We start from the raw sequence: 18,569 nt of genomic DNA on the forward strand, positions 1-18,569 counted from the left end.
AAAAAAAAAAAAAAAAAAAAAAAAGAGAGATAAAATGTCTGGCAGATGAAACTAAAAAAGAGTAGCCAGGCAGGTAGGAAGACATCAGAGGGTGTGATATTACAAACACAAGAGAGTCTGTCATGGGAGGCTGAGATAGGAAGATCACTTAAGCGTGGGAGGCTACAGTAAGCTATGATCGTGTCATTGCTCTCCAGCCTCTCCAGCCTGCTCTCTCTAAAAAGAGAGAAAGAGAAATGTGGTAACTTTAAAAACTTAGCGAGGTAATACTGAACTTGGACTCCCATCTATGTACCGTATAGAGCAGTGAGAGAGCTGGCCAGTATCATAGAGAATATTTCATTTAACAGGGTGGCAACTTCCAGAGATCTGCTAGGAAAGGCTTTCATAAATCCTTTTATATCTTCCTTCCCTCCCCAGAACAAAATCCAAGGTATCGTCTTTGATTTCGTCACTCAACAAGCCTTTGACATTGTTATCATGATGCTCATCTGCCTTAACATGGTGACAATGATGGTGGAGACTGATACTCAGAGCAAGCAGATGGAGAACATCTTAAACTGGATTAACCTGGTCTTTGTTATCTTCTTCACTTGTGAGTGTGTGCTCAAAATGTTTGCCTTGAGGCACTACTACTTTACCATTGGCTGGAACATCTTCGACTTCGTGGTAGTCATCCTCTCCATTGTGGGTGAGTGGGGTGGGGACTGTAGGGGAGGGAAAAGGACATGACTGGCCTTGAGGATGAGACTTCCTGGGAGAGCAGAGAGGCACATAGGTCTGAAGTACAACTGGTCACCTCATAGCTTAGGCCCTGTGTGCCCCTAAGTTGTCTTGTGGGTCTGCCTAGCAGGTTACAGAAGCAATGAGTTTCTTCGAGTGTTCGTAGCAGTAGTCTTGGACTATAAATTCTGTGGCTCAGGAAAAGAAAAAGATATGATTTAGTCCTTGCTTTCAAAGAGTTCAAAGTCAAACAAAGAATATAAAAGAGAATTGTCATTAAAAATATATAGCTACAAGTTGGACACAGTGGCTCCTGCCTCTAAACCAGCACTTTGACAGGCTGAGGCAGGAAGATCACTTGAGTCCAAGAGTTCAAGACCAACCTGGGGAACATATTGAGAACCCTGTCTGTATAAAAATTTAAAAATGAGCTGGGCACGGTGGCATGCATCTGTAGTCCCAGCTACTTTGGAGGCTGATGGAAGGATCCCAAAAGTTCAAGGGTATGGTGAACAGTGATTGAGCCATTGCACTACAGCCTAGGTGATAGAGTGACTCCTTGTCTCTTAAAAAAAATTGTGTGTGTATAGATATAATATAAATATAAAATGGAAAAAAGAATGATTGTCAGATTAGATATTAATGAAATAATTTAGGAAAATCTAGAGGCAGGGGTTGTGGTAGGGCTGCTGCTGAGGGCAATGATTATTTACTGGGATTTTACCATGGGCCAGTTACAGTTTGATAGTTTCTTCACCTGTGTTACCGCCTTATGACACCTTCACTGTATAGATGTCCCAGGTCAGTCAACAGAACTCAAGTTGATCTGAAAGTCCATATCTTTCACAGTAACTGTGTGCATTTTGCTCCATCTTAAAAACATGGTAAGGGTGATGTCCTGGCAGCAAACAGAGGGAAGTGCCAGCCTACTGATTGCCCTCCCAAAACTTTCATTGCCTACCTGAAAGGCATCTCAAACGGTCAGACTCTGTCTTGGTTCCAGGCAGGTTTGATTCATTTATGCTAGCAAAAAGAGTGTGCTCAAGAACCATGGGGGCCAGCTCCTGAGCTCCACAGGCCAGACCAGAATGGTGAGGTAGCTATTGACACCAGAGGCAAGTTGGCCTCCCTGGCCCAGTGCCACCCTCTATCTAGTTCTGTCCTCCAGAACAGCATGTCCAAAAATGTATTGATAAATGGAACACTAGGGCGGCGTCTGTGGCTCAGTGGGTAGGGCACCGGCCTCATATACCAAGGGTGGTGGGTTCAAACCCAGCCCCAGCCGAACTGCAACAACAGCAAAAAAAAAAAAAAATAGCTGGGCATTGTGGTGGGCACCTGTAGTCCCAGCTACTCAGGAGGCTGAGGCAAAAGAATTGCCTAAGCCCAGGAATTGGAGGTTGCTGCGAGCTGTGTGACTCCATGGCACTCTACTGAGGGCGATAAAGTGAGACTCTGTCTCTACAAAAAAAAAAGAGATAAGTGGAACACTAATGCCATATATTTCTCCCTAAGATAAGAATCCCGTCGCAAGGATGACATGCAAATTTGTGAAGCATTCATATTAAAAAAAAAAAAAAAAAAAAAAGACTGGGCGCCTGTGGCTCAATTGCTAAGGTGCCACCCACATACACCTAAGGTGGCGGGTTCGAATCCAGCCCGGGCCTGCCAAAACAACAATGACAGCTGCAACCAAAAAATAGCCCGGCATTGTAGCGGGTGCCTGTGGTCCCAGCTACTTGGGAGGCTGAGGCAGGAGACTTGCTTGAGCCCAGGAGTTGGAGGTTGCTGTGAGCTGTGATGCCACAGCACTCTACCCAGGGAGATAGCTTGAGGCTCTGTCTAAAAAAAAAGAATCCCATGATGAAATTACTTCAGGTAACTGTGCATTAGATTTCTCTTTGGAGCATCCTAAAGTCTACTGGAAGTCCTACAGTAAAGAATTCTATTTAACCTGCCATCCCACTGTTATTCTTTGAATATACTTTATTCTGTATATTACTTGAATATACTTCATTCAAGTAATAAGAATGATATCTCACATTTTAACAGAATATACTATGTGTCAGTCACCGTTCTAAGTGCTTCACACATGTCAATTCACATAATCCTCACAGCAACCCTCTAAGAATCATGAGAAACTGAGGTACAGAGAGATTACTGAGATACATGGCTGGTAAGTGAGTGAGTGAGGTTCGAGCCCAGCCCTTGCCTCAGGTCCATGCTCCTAACTCTGGACAAAACACACTTGAGACGATGCTGCTCTTGTGCACTGTTCGTAAACTTTTTCTGTTCACTCATTATTGAGTGTGATAAAAAATCCACAGACCAAGTCATGTCTCATATTCTCCAGGGGTATAGAGAGAGAGAGAGAGGAAATTTGATAAAATCCTAGCTTCTATTAAATCTGTGTGTTAGTCAGGTACTATGGTTCATTCCTGTAATTGTAGCTACTCAGGAGATCTGAGGCAGGTGGATAGCTTGAGCCCAGTAGTTCAAGATCAGCCTGGGCAACATAGTGATACCCCATCTCAAAATACAAACAAATAAAAAACGGTAAGAGTCTGCATGTTAGGCACACAGGCATCTATTCTGTTTATTTTTCTCTCTGTTTGAAACACATAATTTCTTTCATTATAAGCATTCAGACTGGACAGAAGGCACTCAGTCTGCAAAGTCCTTTGAACTTAAAGGTTCCACACGTAAAAAAAGTAGAGAAAGGTATCTCCAATCTCAGTAACATAACTTCTTCTATTCCCCTTCTTAGGAATGTTCCTGGCTGATATAATAGAGAAATACTTTGTATCCCCAACCCTATTCCGAGTCATCCGATTGGCCCGAATTGGGCGCATCTTGCGTCTAATCAAAGGTGCCAAAGGGATTCGCACCCTGCTCTTTGCCTTAATGATGTCCTTGCCTGCTCTGTTCAACATTGGCCTTCTGCTCTTCCTGGTCATGTTCATCTTCTCCATCTTTGGGATGTCCAATTTTGCATATGTGAAGCACGAGGCTGGCATCGATGACATGTTCAACTTTGAGACATTTGGCAACAGCATGATCTGCCTATTTCAGATCACAACCTCAGCTGGTTGGGATGGTCTGCTGCTGCCTATCCTAAACCGGCCCCCTGACTGCAGTTTAGATAAGGAACACCCAGGGAGTGGCTTCAAGGGAGACTGCGGGAACCCCTCCGTGGGCATCTTCTTCTTTGTAAGCTACATCATTATCTCCTTCCTAATTGTTGTGAACATGTACATTGCCATCATCTTGGAGAACTTCAGTGTAGCCACAGAGGAAAGTGCAGACCCTCTGAGTGAGGATGACTTTGAGACCTTCTATGAGATCTGGGAGAAGTTTGATCCCGATGCCACCCAATTCATTGAGTACTGTAAGCTGGCAGACTTTGCAGATGCCTTGGAGCATCCACTCCGAGTGCCCAAGCCCAACACCATTGAGCTCATCGCCATGGATCTGCCAATGGTGAGCGGGGATCGCATCCACTGCTTGGACATCCTTTTTGCCTTCACCAAGCGAGTTCTAGGAGACAGTGGGGAACTGGACATTCTGCGGCAGCAGATGGAAGAGCGGTTCGTGGCATCTAATCCTTCCAAAGTGTCTTACGAGCCAATCACGACCACACTGCGGCGTAAGCAGGAGGAAGTATCTGCAGTGGTCCTGCAGCGCGCCTACCGGGGACATTTGGCAAGGCGGGGCTTCATCTACAAAAAGACAACTTCCAATAAGCTGGAGAATGGAGGTGCCCACCGGGAGAAAAAAGAAAGCACCCCGTCCACAGCCTCCCTCCCATCTTATGACAGTGTGACTAAACCTGAAAAGGAGAAGCAGCAGCGGGCAGAGGAAGGAAGAAGGGAAAGAGCCAAAAGACAAAAAGAGGTCAGAGAATCCAAGTGTTAGAGGAGAACAAAAATTAAATATTATACAGATTTAAAACTTGCAAGTGAAAGATTGTTTACAAACTTCCTGAATATTATCAATGCAGAACAGCTGTGGAGACACTTTAACCTGAAGATCTATACCAAATGTAGTCTGCTTATCATGTAACATACACGGTTGCATCTTGAGCAGTGACCTGCCAAGGGCAAAGGACCCTGCTCCCCAGACTCACAGATTTTCTAATGCTTGGGCAGGTGGTTACTGCATGTTCCACATCAGTCAATGCAACTTAGGACAAAACTAAAAAACCGGATACAAAAACAGAGGAGAGGCTGCCGGGACCAGCATATTTCCGTTGCAGCCAAATGGATTTTATTTTTTCATTTGTTGATTCTCAGAAGCAGAAAGCATCACTTTAAAAGTTTGTTTGTTCATGCAAACTATATTTGCATTCTTACATTAGTTAAGCTAAGCAGCAAAAAGAAAAACACACACACACACATTTAGCCCATGTCATTTAATTGTCAGTTTCTTTGACATAAACAGCATCTTCTCCACATGGGCTTCACATGGTTTGGAGATGGGTGGGGGAAAACAATCAGGTTTCTTCAGGCTGAGGAGGACTTGCTCAGGCCGATTCCAAACATTGTGCTCGTTCAATGCGTAGAAATGATTTGCATGATGGCATGCCGTGATCAGAAGTCATGCATGAGATCCATACACCACAGGACACTACTAATCCTGTCCCCTGCATTGGCTCAGACTTTGGACAGGACCCAGCCCTGCACCGCTCACTGTATTTGGAGAAAATGGTAAGAGTTCCATACCGGCTACAATTTTATGAGTTCTTTAAAGTCTTTCATATACCTTCTGGGTAGAAAAGCAAAAACCTGCTTCCCTACCCAGAGCACTACCATCACCAACAAGAAAAAACAAACCCCATCCAACAAGCAGATGGATCCGTTGCGTGTATCTGTTTAACAGACATCTCTAACACACAGCCATTGTTGCACACTTTGCAAGGTGAACTGTTTAATGCTGCTCTGTGTCCAGTACATGGGGGAGACTTTGATCCCGAATGGCTTGTACTATTAATGTCACTATAAAACCAAATCCTAGGGCTAAAAAAAAGTTCATTTGTATCTTGCAATATTTTTGATGATTGTTTAGCCTTCATACTGGAGAACTGACACTTATTTGGGGTAGAGATAAAAGTGCTATTCAAAGTAGCATGTTATCTCTAGGGGGCAATTTAGGGAACTTAAAATGACCTTTCATTTGGAGTTATGGGGTGCCCACTTCATTTAGTATCATGTCCTGTGCATTGTGGCTTTCTCCACACTTGGGTCAATATGGAGAGGGGTTCAGATATTCTGAACTGACCTTTCTTTTCTGTGGAGGGGTTGTCGCAAGCTTATACACTGCATGACTCCTCCTGCCTCCATCACATTTGTTCACCAAGCGGAGCTTCCCTTACTCACAGAGGTGGGTGAGGGCAGCAACATTGGGGTTATGGCCATGATTTCTTTCATTTATTATTAGAATAATAGTCACTGGTGAGAACTGAGGTAGAGATGAAGCCGCCTCTGAACTAAGCCCACCTGGTTTCTTTACTGCACTGAGAAAGCAATTGAATATTCTTTATGATGTTCCTGCTTCCCCCAGCGCATTCCTTTGCAGCTGGTTTTGCTGTCTGCTTAGTGACCTACCCATGGTCATTGGAGGGTGGCTTCTAGGGGAGTGTCATATCTTCCATTCCATCCCCTGCTTTAGGGAAGACAGTTTTTAGTTCAGGGGGTTCTCATCTGATGATTAGATTTCAAAGCCAAGATACTGCAGGTGAATGTGTCAGGAAGTCTGTATGAAGAATGAGGAGAGACTTTAACATGGGAACCAAATCAAACTAAATTCTTCCTGAACCATGGGCGGGGGGGAGGGGGGTAACCCATAATCAAACACACCGATCTGCCTTGCAGTAGATTCACTTTGGAGGTGTTTTCACGGTCCACTTGACTAGTTTTGCATAGAACAAACCACAGCAAGTCAGTAAGTAGAGCTTTCTAGCTTGTTGGACCATTAGAAACTGTCCAGCTCTCTTAAGCCTGCTTCTGCAGCATCCTCTGTAGAATTTTGTACTACACCTGATGCCAGATTGGGAAGGCATTTCTTTCGGTGACCCTGCTAACTGCTAGGATGAATGTATAGTAACATGTACAGGCTACATTGTAAACAGCACAAAACAGAAGCTGACATGTGTGGTTATTCTTTTTAAGAAAATTATAAATACTGTAATATATAATTTTATTTTATTGGCATGCCTTTTTGTAAATACAAATTATTAACTTATTAAATAGGAAATGGCTTCTGGCTTATGCCATTGTCATGTTTATTTTTATTTTTTATACTTTTCTTTCTTCTTAGAACTTAGATGCTGTCAGCCACTGTACATCCCCAAACCAGACAGACAGACAAAAAATTTTTTATTGCTAATGGTCTTTTCCAAAACAAAAAAATATATATTTTTGTTCCAATGTGCAATAAATTCTAACCACTTCTATGCAAGATTTGGCTAAACTTAATCATTGTTCTTAGGCCTTGAGATGGGCAGCAGAGCCGTAAGATCCCATGGGTACACCCACTGCTCACGCTAGCAATGTCATTAAGCTGCTAGAGCGTACTGACGAGACTTTTCTTGAGACCTGACTTGTTCCCTTCCCCAGCTCCTGATCCCAGCCCAGCAAGCTGTCTCTTCAGTAACACATGGGCCTTGGTATCTGGCATCCATCAGCCAGCCTCATAGGAAAGAAGCCACCTCCGCTCTGTTTAAAGTTTCATTTTTAAGGGGGGGGAACACTTTTCCCACTTTTATCCCACACACCCTTGTCTCTCCATCCACCTGCTCGTTCATTCAGTCTCTCACTGACCCATCCTGCTCCACACCTCTTGGGTAGTAAGTGACACCATCACCAGCAGTTTACACCCGCAGTTAACAGGTATTGAATTGAAAGAGTCAGTGATGACATTTCTGCATGTCTTCACTGAGTAAGCGGCAACGCTTTGCCAAATATTAACGAAGCCAATCAAAAAGCTGCAGCAGCCACAGTATCACTGCACATATATATATATAGATATATAAATATAATATAAATATTTATTTTTTTGTAGCCAGGTCCTTGGTGCAGTATTTATACTCCTCAATCCACCTTAAAAATAAAAAAGGACAATAAGTAAAAAGATGTGTGATGCTGTTAATTTAAAATGCAGAGCCAAAGCCACGAGCAGCAGCCAATACGGTTGCTGGTTTGTGTGTGCAAAACACTTTTCCCCCTTTTTCCCTTAACCTCCTTCTTGCTTAGGATGAGGAGACTCTGTAATTTAAAGCAGAGGGTGAGAGCAGGAAAAACTTGCCAAGTCAACGTGACCTACTCTCACTTCTTCCTAAATGAGCCACTTTTGGCCTCAGAAGTTGACTGGGAAGAGATAACAGAAACTACCAGTCAAAGTTCCTGGAGCGACAGTGCCCAGAGTTCTTTTATTTTTTGCCACAACCAATGTAAACCTATAAAAGACCAATAGTGAAGATTAGTGTATTACGAATGCATGGAGGCTAACGCTGCCCTACATGAGACATGATGAAAAGTACATCACTACTCTAAACCAAAAGGAAACAAAATAAAAATGACCCTTTTTACTGTACAAGGGAAGCCTGTCTTGGTGTGTGTTTGTTGCTTGACAATCCCAATTCTTGAGTCCTAGGAGGGGTCTGGGAATTGGGACCTTAGCACATTTGGGGAAAACGGGTGTAGACGAGAGAGAAATCAGAGGGTCTCTCACAAAGTTCTGGCTGAGAAGGACAGACCGGAGAGAAAAGCAAGGTCCTGACCCTCCCAGGTCCCCACTCCTCACCCATTGCACGTGGCATCCTCCTCCCTCAACCACCAGCTGGTGCTTAAAGGCCCTTAAAGCCCTTCCTCACATAATCCACCTGGCAGAGCCCTCAGAGATAATGTCAGCCAACCCAGCTGGACTGGCCTTACTGCTGCCTTTTTCACCAGTATGTTTAAAAAACAACCCTCATGCCCCAAAGCTAGGGCAAGCACGATGCCCAACAACCTCCACTCTGCTAGCTAGCGCTGGGCCCTCCCTCCATTGCCCCACTGACCAGTAGACCAGGGCTGGTCTCCCTCACATTTGCGCAGGGGAAGGGCCCCCTCCCTGTCCTTCTCTCCCTTCCCCCCTTTGGGGACATCCCTCTCTAGGCCTAGGCCATGTCTCCTGGTTCAGGAACACTCTCTCAGGAGGATCTTGAAGTGCCCACTCTTGTCCGCTCCAGTAGCTCCACTCTGGAGAGAGATGGCTGGTAGGTCAGTCCCCATCCCCCTTGGGCCCCCGGCCTCTAGGCCTGCTGTGGAGGTGAAATTGCCATGGGTTGTGACTTTGTGACTTGAGTCCTGGGCATCTTTAATGATGCCTCTTTTTCCCAGATGTTGCCCAAAGTTTTGCAAAAAGCTTCGTTCATTTTCAGGTACCCCTGCCCCCTAAAGAGTCGGCTACAACTAGCCAGCCAGGGGGACATCAGGAGAGAAGAGAAAGTCTGGGTTGGGAGGGGGCCAAGGTTTGCAACAGAGTTCATGTTGCTCAGCTCTGTGCTTCTTGGACTCTCTTCCCAAGATTACCAAGACTCTTCTCCATTAAACTGCTCCTGAGGCATCCCCTCCCGCTGCCCCCCACTGCTGTTTGCTGTACATAGAGGCTAAGTGGGGAGGGGTGGGCGGGCGTGCATATGTGTGTGTGTGTGTGTGTGAAGAATGTATATAGGTAAAGGGGAGTGTGGTCCAGTGGTTCCAGAAAAGGGATGGGACTCCTGTGTTCTATCCCTAGGTTGATCACTGGCTCGCTGTGTGGCCTTGGGCAAGTCACTTAGCCTCTCTGTGCCTCAGTTTCCCCATCTGTAAAATGGGGATAATAATACTGACCTACCTCACAGGGGTGTTGTGAGGCTTTAACTAAATGTTTTGTAAAGTGTTTTGAGATACAGAGGCAAAGGCACTAGGGAAGGGCAAAGTATTATTTGGACTTAAGGAAGCTGAAATGGTACCATAAATGCTGCTATTCTGAGAGCCATTTTAAACTGCACTGCTCCAACCACCCCCGCTTCTCATCACCAGGACAGCAGGTCGAGAATATGTCTTTCCTTTCACTTGCTTCTGGGGTTTGTGATTATTCTAGACAATTTCTTTCCCTTGCTGTATCTCCTTCCCTCACCCCCTCGACTTGTTTCTTGTTCTGTTTATGCGGAAATGGCAGAAATGCTTGAGAAATGAGAATGTATAAGTGGATTGGAAGTTTATAGTATGAAATTTCAATTTTACTTTGTACTGTACATCTTTTTACTTTAGAATTTGCAATAAAGGGTTACGTCAATCTTGTTTTCAACTCTCCTCTTGGATTGGCCTGTCATTTTGTCACTGCTCTCACCCTGAAGCCCCTTGTACAGGGGGAACCAGTGTCAAAAGCACTCCCACCTCCCAGGACCCCACACCTCTCATCTAAGGTCCCCTGTGGCAGACACAGTCTCTGTGAGGGCTCACCCGGCTCAGCCAGGCAATGCCCCAACCACTGGGAGGTAGGTGGGAAAGGTTTTAGGGCTTCACCTGAGTGGGGTGGGCACACTGGAGCCAACGCCCTGCCTAAGGGCACACTCCAGCAGGGCCCCAGGGTAAACCCGAGGGGGAGCTGCACATCTTGTTCTGGTCCCCATCTCGTTTCTCCCAGTCTCCGCTTCCTTTAATGGCTCTGCACTCAAAAACCTGACTATGTGGTGACTAGATTCCCTATGTGTGAGGGAAATTCCTTTCTATTGGGTTTAGAAGAGGCTATCAAATAACGTATGGAGGGTAACAGCTTAGCACAGGGCCTGGCACTCAGTGAATGCCCAATAAATGGTAGTTCTTAGTGGCGGAATACTTGCAAAGTAAAAGGAACTTTGCCAACGAAAACTGGAAGGTCTGCCTCCCTGCATCAGCCCCTCCTCCACAGGCATCCTCACTGGCTACGCCACTCATCTCCAACAAACTAACAAACCGACTGCTCCCTTTTGGCATTTAACTTTTATAATCCGTCCAAACCCTCACTCCACCGAGATTGTGCTCCCATTTTACGGCAGAGCGCACCGAGGCAAGGGAGAATCTGGCGCACCTACAGCCCAGGCCGGGGATGCAAGCTGCTCTTTACTCAAAAGCGACTTTGTTTCCCACCAGCCCTGGGCCCCGGAGGGCCCGAACCGGGGAGTGGCGAGCGAGTCGCCGTCGCCGCCAGTGATCCACAGCGTGAGCACGATGAGCAGCGCCCCGGTGCCCAGCGCCCCCACGAAGCCGGTGAGGAGGCCGAGCGCCAGCGGTCCAGCCCAGCCAGTGGGGCTCCGCTCATACGGGGGCTGAGGCAGGCGTTCCACGATCAGCTCCAGCTCGTCCCAGTTCAGCGCGGGGGCTGAGGCACGCCGGGGGCGCGGGACCGGGGCGGGGGGCACCGCGGGCGCGGCGCCGGGCGGCTGCAAGTAGCGCTGCCCTGACTTGCGCAGCTGCAGCGTCGCCTGCTGGTGAAGGTTCTTGCCCAGCTCCCTGGCCACGTCCGGGCGGCCGCTGCGCCGCAGGGCCCGGGCCACGCGGTCCCAAGACAGAGACGAGGCCCGGGCAGCCAGCCAGGCCGCCAGCGCCTCCCGGCAGCCATCGGAGACATCTGCTGGCTCGGACGACCCACCCCTCGTGTCCTCTGTCGGGCCCTCGGCCGCTTCCCGCCGCCGCCGCCGGCCTGGCGACGCCGACGTGGTCCGCAGTGGCTTGGGCTGCGCCAGCCGGTCCTCGGAAAGCCGGGCGAGCTCGGCCTCGACGTCGGGCGCCCGGGCCTCCAGGAGTGACCGGAAGTGGTCGCACTCCTCCGGGGTCAGTAGCTCCGCCAGACGGACGGCCGCGTGCGGGCCCATGGCGTCCTCGGCCCCCGCCGGCCCCGGCGTCCAGCCCCACAGCGCCAGGACCAAGGCACCCGCCAGAGCCCGCGCCGCCATCGCGGGGCGGGAGCGCAGAGCAAGGGCTGTGGGGGAGGAGGGACAGTGAGGGAGGAGCTGTGCCGGACTGCTCCGAACGCCCGCGGCAATTGTGGGCGGGGCGTCGTCGAACGTTCTGGGACTGGGATTGAGTGCCAAGACGGCGCTCCCAGCATACGGGAGCGGGAATCAGATTTTGGAATCTGATTTGTTTTAAAAAACATTCTTTTTATTCTCTCTCTCTCTTTTTTTTTTTTTTAGTTTTTGGCTGGGGCTGGGTTTGAACCCGCCACCTCCAGTAGATGGGGCCAGCGCCCTACTCTTTTGAGCTACAGGCACCGCCTCTTGGAATCAGATTTTAACACTTGGGGGGCTGGGGCAAGGGTCTCAATTAAACTCAGGAACTGGAGCAAGAGGGCTTGCTACATCCAGAGGTGGGTCACCCCCTTCGCCCCCAGGAGGCTAGGATTCTCATATTGATGCACCTGCCCTAAGCCTCCTGGTTGCCCCACTAATACCTTAAACTTGGCAAGTCTCCACATCTCTTCTAATTTACCGCCTGACCCCACACTCTCCTCCAGAAGTCCTAGACCCCTTGCTTTTCATTATCTCCAATATACATTTACTAAATTCTCGTTACCTACCAAACACTACATATTTAGTATTTAGTAAATGACTTCATCCAACTTCCTGTTCTCCCACCCCTGCACTAGGCCAAGCCTCTCAGGTCTGGATAAGCTTAGCGCCTCCTCTGGTCCCCACCCCACCCACACACACCAGGGCCCTGCTTAACCTAAACCTGTTTCGTTTCCCCCGCAGGCCTGCACTGGCTGCGTGGACCACCACGCCTCCCAAGTGCCTCTGCGAAGCCCTGCCAACTCACAGGAAACTACTTAGCCACAGCTCCATTAGGGAGGGACCCTCCTGTCTGCCCCCACAGCACCCTGCAGCTCTATCATATTACTGTCTCTCCCATTAGACTGTAAGGTTCATTTCTCTCCTCATGGCAACTAGTGCATAGTTAAGTGTTCAGTAAAGATTTGTTTAAGACAGGGTCTCACTATGTGGCCCTCAACAGAGTGCTCTGGCGTCATAGCTTACAACCTCAAACTCTTGCGCTCATGCTATCCTCTTGCCTCATCCTCTGGAGTAGCTGGGACTACAGGTCCTGTCACTACAACTAGCTAATTTTTTCTGTTTTTAGTAGAGACTGGGTCTCAGTCTTGCTCAGGTTGGTCTCCAACTCCTAAGCTCCAGGGATCATCCCAACTTGGCCTCTGACAGTGCTATGATTACAGATGTGAGCCAGGTAAAGACTTGTTGAATCAATGTGTGAACTCTTAATTTGCAAATCAGAAAGCCCTTCACCCCCATGAAGGCTTCATTGTGGAGCTCCAGCTCCTAACATGGCATGGCTCTACCCAAGAGTGCAATACAAGTGTAACTAACTAGCTCTGTCCAACAAGAGCTGCTGCAGGGTCAGTCAGCACACATAGGAACCCTTCCACACCTCTCAATGGGAGAGGCTCCAGCTCTGAGCCTCTGAGAATTCAGAATTGCAAGCGGGTTCCCTATCCGGAGGCTTTTCACCCTGTAGCCTCAGCGCTTAGTTCCTGGTAGGCACTCACTGTACCAGAGCGAGTAACAGGAGTCCCAGGATAACTTTCTGCTGAAGGAATAGCAAAATGGACAAGGCCCCATGCAGTCCTTCGTACTGCAGCATTTCTCATAGGGCTCCCCACATCCCACTGCCCCCAAGAAATCCTCTGGAAACCACATATCACTTTAATACTGTGTAATATTTTCTTTTAAAATACAGTCTCTTCTGAGGTAGACCACAACTGCAGAGCATCGTCAGACAGGAGATAAATACGTCCATGTACAACACGCAGCAAAATGAGGTAGAAATGGTTAAAACTGGAGGAGAAGATCCCAACCCCAATCTGGATAGAGGCAGGAGAGGGCCAGCTTGCCAAGTCTGCCCTCCCCCACACACTGCCCCTGGATTCTTTGGTATGCCACCCCAACATTGCCAGAGCTGGACCTGCCCTCCCCTTACCTGCCCCAGTGCCTATGAGGTAGGTGCCAATAGACTAGGGGCCATCTCCTTGTGCAAAGTTCCCCAAGCCTGGGAAACAGAAGAGCCCAGTAAAGGAAGTGGTGGGGTCCCAGTCAGAGCTGCCTGCCCCTTGATGGGAAGGCTGGGATCCCAACCCCATTTCCCTGACACCCTCCACCCCCCACCCCCCACATACACACACCTGAGAGAGAACCCCCTCACTCCATGCTCCCTCTGAGGGTCTTTCACAGCCAAGACCCTGTGGCCTACTGCTTCTGAGTGACCAAAGCCCTGTGATAAGCTGGCTCCAAGGAGAGGAGGGTCAGAGAGACCAAGGAGGGAAGAGGGGAAAAACAGAGCAGCTTTCCTGTTAGTATGTCTAGGCCAGCACAGGCCCTGAGCACCTTGGCACCTGAAATGTCCCCCATGAAACACCCTTCCTCCCATGCAGGGGTAGGAAGTGGCACGGACTCTAGGAAATGTAGGGGCAGGCAGGGAATGGGAAGGGAAGCCAAGGTAGGATAGAGAAAAGGAGGCAGGGAGGCTGTTCCCCTCCTTTGGACCAAAGATCCAATCTGTGATGGGGGTTGGATAGATCAGACTGCTAAAGCACCATCAAGGAAAAACCGGTGGGAAGAGGAGGAATATGGTTCCAAGAGAAAAGTGTTCCTAGCCTGGTAGAAAGTGTGGGTAGGGGCTTCAGGCATAGGACTCTGGGGAAAAGCAGGAAGGCTCCACAGACAAGAGCCTTCTCCTGTGAGGGATGCCCAGCCCTCCTCAGAGCCTCCCAGCAGGGAAGGTGACTGAGGTCTAGCAGCTGATTTTATGCCCAACCAGACTTGTGACCAGACTGTCTTTCCAGATGGGATCCCTTAAACATAAATTATTGGTGATCTCTGCCAAGGCAGGGGCCAGGTAAGGTGACCACTATGAGGGCTTTCTGCTGGTGTCACCTTCCCATTTTTGGGAAGCCTACTATCTGGTCTGAGTCTGGGTCAGGAAGTGAGCAAAGGCATCCCAACTCTGGATAACTCTTCACTGAAAACCTTAAGCTGAGGGGTGGGGCCCAGAGGGAGAGCAGCAGGAAGGGGGAAAGACCTACTCTCTCAAATCCCACACCCCTGCCTACAACCTCAGACCTGGGGAGGAAGCCCTGAGAAATACATTCTGCTTCTGTCCCAGGAATAGCTGGGGTCTGAATGAAGCCTGGGTCTTCCTTTCCCCTTCCCTACAAGTCTCACTTTCTGAATCTTCTGGGAGAATTTGCTCCCCAAGGTGGAGGTAAAGTGGGGGGAACCCCAGGAGAGCAGCCAAAGCCTAACATTCTTTCTAAGGTCAGTTTCTTCCTGAGTTGTCAAATAAAAAAAAAACAAACAGCAAATTCTACACAATCTTACAAAAATAAGACGCCTAAAATGTTAAGCTACATTTCTGGGACTTCTGTCAAAAACAACCCCCAGAACCCTTTCTTTGGGTTTCTTCTTTTTGCTTGACCCTGCCCCCACCCCCCAAATTTTAGCTGGGTGAGGAACTACCAGGTGGAAAAAAAAACCCTATTCCCCCTCCTCTTTAGTCCCTTGGCCTCCAGATCTCTTGCAAAGGGACACTTCTAAGAAAGAAGGATAGAAGGCAGGGAGAGGCATGAAAGCACAGGGCGCTAGAGAGCAAGGGATTGAGACAGAAGCACAGAGGTAATGCATGGAGAGATGCGCCAGGAGGACATAGCAAAAGAGAAACAGGGTCGGAATGGGGGTGACAGGCAGAGAAAAGCAAGCGAATACAGAGAAACCGGTGGAAAGAGAGGGAAGGAGGAGGCTGCCATTCAGATCGAGGAGACAAAAGAATTGTGGCAAGAGAGCAGGAGTTCCTGAGGCTCCAGTGCCAGCCCATGCAAGGACTGCCCCGTCTGCCGGGCGGAGATGGCGAGCTTCTCGTCCACAATAAATAGGAAAAACCTGAGTACACGGCGCATATGGCATGTATCTGCCTGGCAGAAGCCTTTTCCCTCCCACGAAAAAACATCCACCGGCAGAGCCTTCCCGTTCCTCCACCCCACATTCACCACTCCGGCACCTCACAGCCGGGTTTGGTCGATGACACCCCTCCCAAGCCGAGGAAGCAGGAAGGGAGGAGTTCCCGCAGCCTCCCCAGCGCGCCATCAGTGTCCACAGCCGTACATTTTGTCCCACTCCACGAACGAGTCCAGTTCCTTGAGGGAGGCCCTGGGGCCCACCTTGGCTAGCGCCGCCTCTAAGTCCTTGTAAGAGAGGGGGCGCTGCAGCCCCGGGAGGCCCGCCCCAGCCGCTGCCTGCTGGCATAGCTGCCCCAGTTCGCCCCCAGAGAAACCCTGGGTGGCCTGCACCAGGGCCGCGAGTTCCGGCTCGCTGAACACGCAGCCCTGCTGGGCCAGCGCCCGCTGCAGGATCTGCCCGCGGGCCGGGCTGTCGGGAAGCGCCACATAGAAGCGGAGAGCGAAGCGCCGGCGAGTCGCTTCGTCCAGAGCCGCGGGCCGCGACGTGGTGCCCACGACCAGCACGCCTTCAGCCCCTGCCCCGCAGCTGCCGTCCAGGCAAGCCAGGAACTGCACATGCAGCGCGCCCCCGGCAGCCGCGCCGTCGTCCCGGGCCGGGAGCAGAGCGTCCAACTCGCTGACTAGAAGCACAGCCGGCGGACGGCAGCGCGCAGCGGCAAAAGCGGCCTGAAGGAGGCGCGCGCCCTCGGCGGCGCCGGGCGCAGCCAGGGTCGCGCCGCGCAAGCGCAGCAATGTAGCGCCCAGCTGTGTGGCCAGGCAGCGGCCCAGCAGCGCTTTGCCCGCGCCCCGCGGTCCAAAGAGCAGGACGGTCCGCGGCGGGCGCGAGCTGCCAGGGTAGGCGGGCGGCCTTAGCAGGGGCCACACCACCTTCTCTTCCAGCGCCGCCTTGAGCGCGCCTTGGCCTGCCACATCTGCCCACTGCACCGGAGGCCCGCAGTCCACCATCTTGCTAGTCACCAGCTCCAGGGGCCCCGCATCCACACCTTTGGGTGGCTCCCCTGACGGCACCGCGAAGCCCCCACGGGAAGCTGACACGGGACCCCGCTCCGGAAACTTTTCGAAGGGCTCGAGTTGTGATCCGTAGACGGGGGAGCCCAAAACCTTGAGGGGGACGCCGCTGCCGTACTTGCCCGATGCCTCCTCCGCGGCTCCCGGAGGCTTGGCCCGGAACCCATTGCCCGGACACTCGCCGTTGTCCCCGGCACGATAGGAGGCGCCGTCGGCCGCGGCCTTGGCGGGCTCGTAAACGTACTTGCGGTAGCGGCCCTCTGCGCCCTCGTCGACGGCTTTGCGCTTCAGCGACGCCCCGGCCTCCGCGCCCGGAGCGGCCGTCTGGAAGCTGTAGGAGGTGGGCGCCGGCCGCGGCGGGGTGGGCGTGGGCAGGGCCAGGGGCGAAGGCGCTGGCAGGCCGGAGGTCAGGTAGGGGGCCGGACCGGGGCCCGGGGGCGGTGGGAGAGTGCCGTAGCCCGGCTGTGAGGCGTAGCCCCCCGCAGGGTAGTTGTACAGAGGCCCGGAGGGGCCGTACCCCGGCGGCGGCGGCGGGGGCTGCAGCAGCGCAGCGCTGGGCTGTGCGCAATAACCCTGCGCCAGATACCCACCTCCGTAGCCCGCTGCGTACTCTGGTGCCGCCGACGGGCCCCCGCACGCATTGCCGGCGTAGAGGGGTTCAGGCAGGTTCCCGGCTAATCCCGGGGATCCCCCGAGACCCCCGGAACCGCCCCCAGTGCCCGCCTTGGTTCCCGAGAGGCCCTCGTGAAGTGAGGCCAAGGGATAAGGTGGCTCTGGCCCAGGCCAGGGCTCGGGGTCCACCTTGGCGCCGTTGAGGAAGGTGGCGTCGCCGTAGCCGCCTAGGGCGGGGCGCTCGTAGGGCGAGTCCAGGACCCCCGAATACTTCTCTGCGTAGCGTTTGAGTAGGTTGGAGGCAGTAAGGGCGGAGATGTCGTCGTGTGCCCAAGCGTAGTGGCAGCGCTGGCGACCCCCAGGCGGCAACTCCAACTTGTGCGCTGGCGACGGGGTAGTAGAGGAGACGTCCAAGTGCTGCTCTGGCCACTGGTTGAGGGGCTGGGCGTGTTCCGGTGTCCAGTGCATCTTCGACAGAACTGCAGGCAAGAGGGAGAAGCAGCTGGTGAGGTCTTGTCTGGCCCCTGAGGACCCACCGACAGACCTCCAGACGTGGCCATAGGCCAGTCGGCTTAGAAACTAAAACGGGCTGGTTTTCCAGACTCCCTCCACCTTCTGTCCCACTCTGTTGGGGCCCTCCTTCTAGACACCAAATACCTTTTATGTCCCAGAATTAAAGTTATCTGAAAATATTTTCCTCAGAGCCAAGAGGGAGCTCGAAAGGACATGGTTGACCCTAACTGCACCTTGTAGCAGTGATTATCATTTTGTCCTATGCACACCAGCAGTGCCCCATGTAGGACACACAGCCCTTACTCTCAGACGTGATGAAGTGAAGGATCAGGTAATGGCTGGGACACCCCAGCTCTGGGCATACTCAAGCTAAGGTGAAGGTTGTTCAGGAACATATGTGTAACTCACCTACTGTGTGCTGGCCACTACAGAGGCACTAGGGTTATATAAGGATGACGGAGGGCTGCCCGGGAGCCCTAAATCACAAATTTGTCTCCGAACTTCCCAAAGAGATGTGGTCACACTCACTTTGCAAAGTAAGAATCACCATTACTCAAAAGAAGCAAAAATGTTCCTGGCCTAGTGACCCTTCAGTTCAATATTTCTAAACGCTCTGTTCACCTCAGCCTTCCCTGAAATTCCAAGGCCCCCTTTGGGCCTGAGATCAGAGATTGGGGGTGGGGTGG

The 18,569-nt window shown here is 51.0% G+C and overlaps 2 protein-coding genes across 2 annotated transcripts in view; one reads left to right on the forward strand and one right to left on the reverse strand.

Annotated features, from left to right (window-relative positions):
• Nucleotides 1–4,638, forward strand: part of SCN8A (sodium voltage-gated channel alpha subunit 8) — a 138,493-nt gene extending 133,855 nt beyond the window's left edge. The window contains exons 24-25 of the mRNA XM_023513642.1: nt 421–691; nt 3,491–4,638. Of these exons, the coding sequence (XP_023369410.1) occupies nt 421–691; nt 3,491–4,638 (1,419 nt within the window). The remainder of the gene's footprint in view (nt 1–420; nt 692–3,490) is intronic.
• A 9,876-nt stretch (nt 4,639–14,514) lies between these two features.
• On the reverse strand, nt 14,515–17,954 carry FIGNL2 (fidgetin like 2). Its single transcript, XM_003790394.3, has one exon. The coding sequence runs from the start codon at nt 17,836–17,838 to the stop codon at nt 15,877–15,879; it is 1,962 nt and encodes a 653-aa protein (XP_003790442.1). The 5' UTR covers nt 17,839–17,954; the 3' UTR covers nt 14,515–15,876.
• Between the last annotated feature and the right edge of the window lie 615 nt (nt 17,955–18,569).

This window comes from Otolemur garnettii, unplaced genomic scaffold (assembly GCF_000181295.1).
Source record: "Otolemur garnettii isolate 467f Iridium unplaced genomic scaffold, OtoGar3 scaffold00043, whole genome shotgun sequence".
Taxonomy (NCBI): Eukaryota; Metazoa; Chordata; class Mammalia; order Primates; family Galagidae; genus Otolemur; species Otolemur garnettii.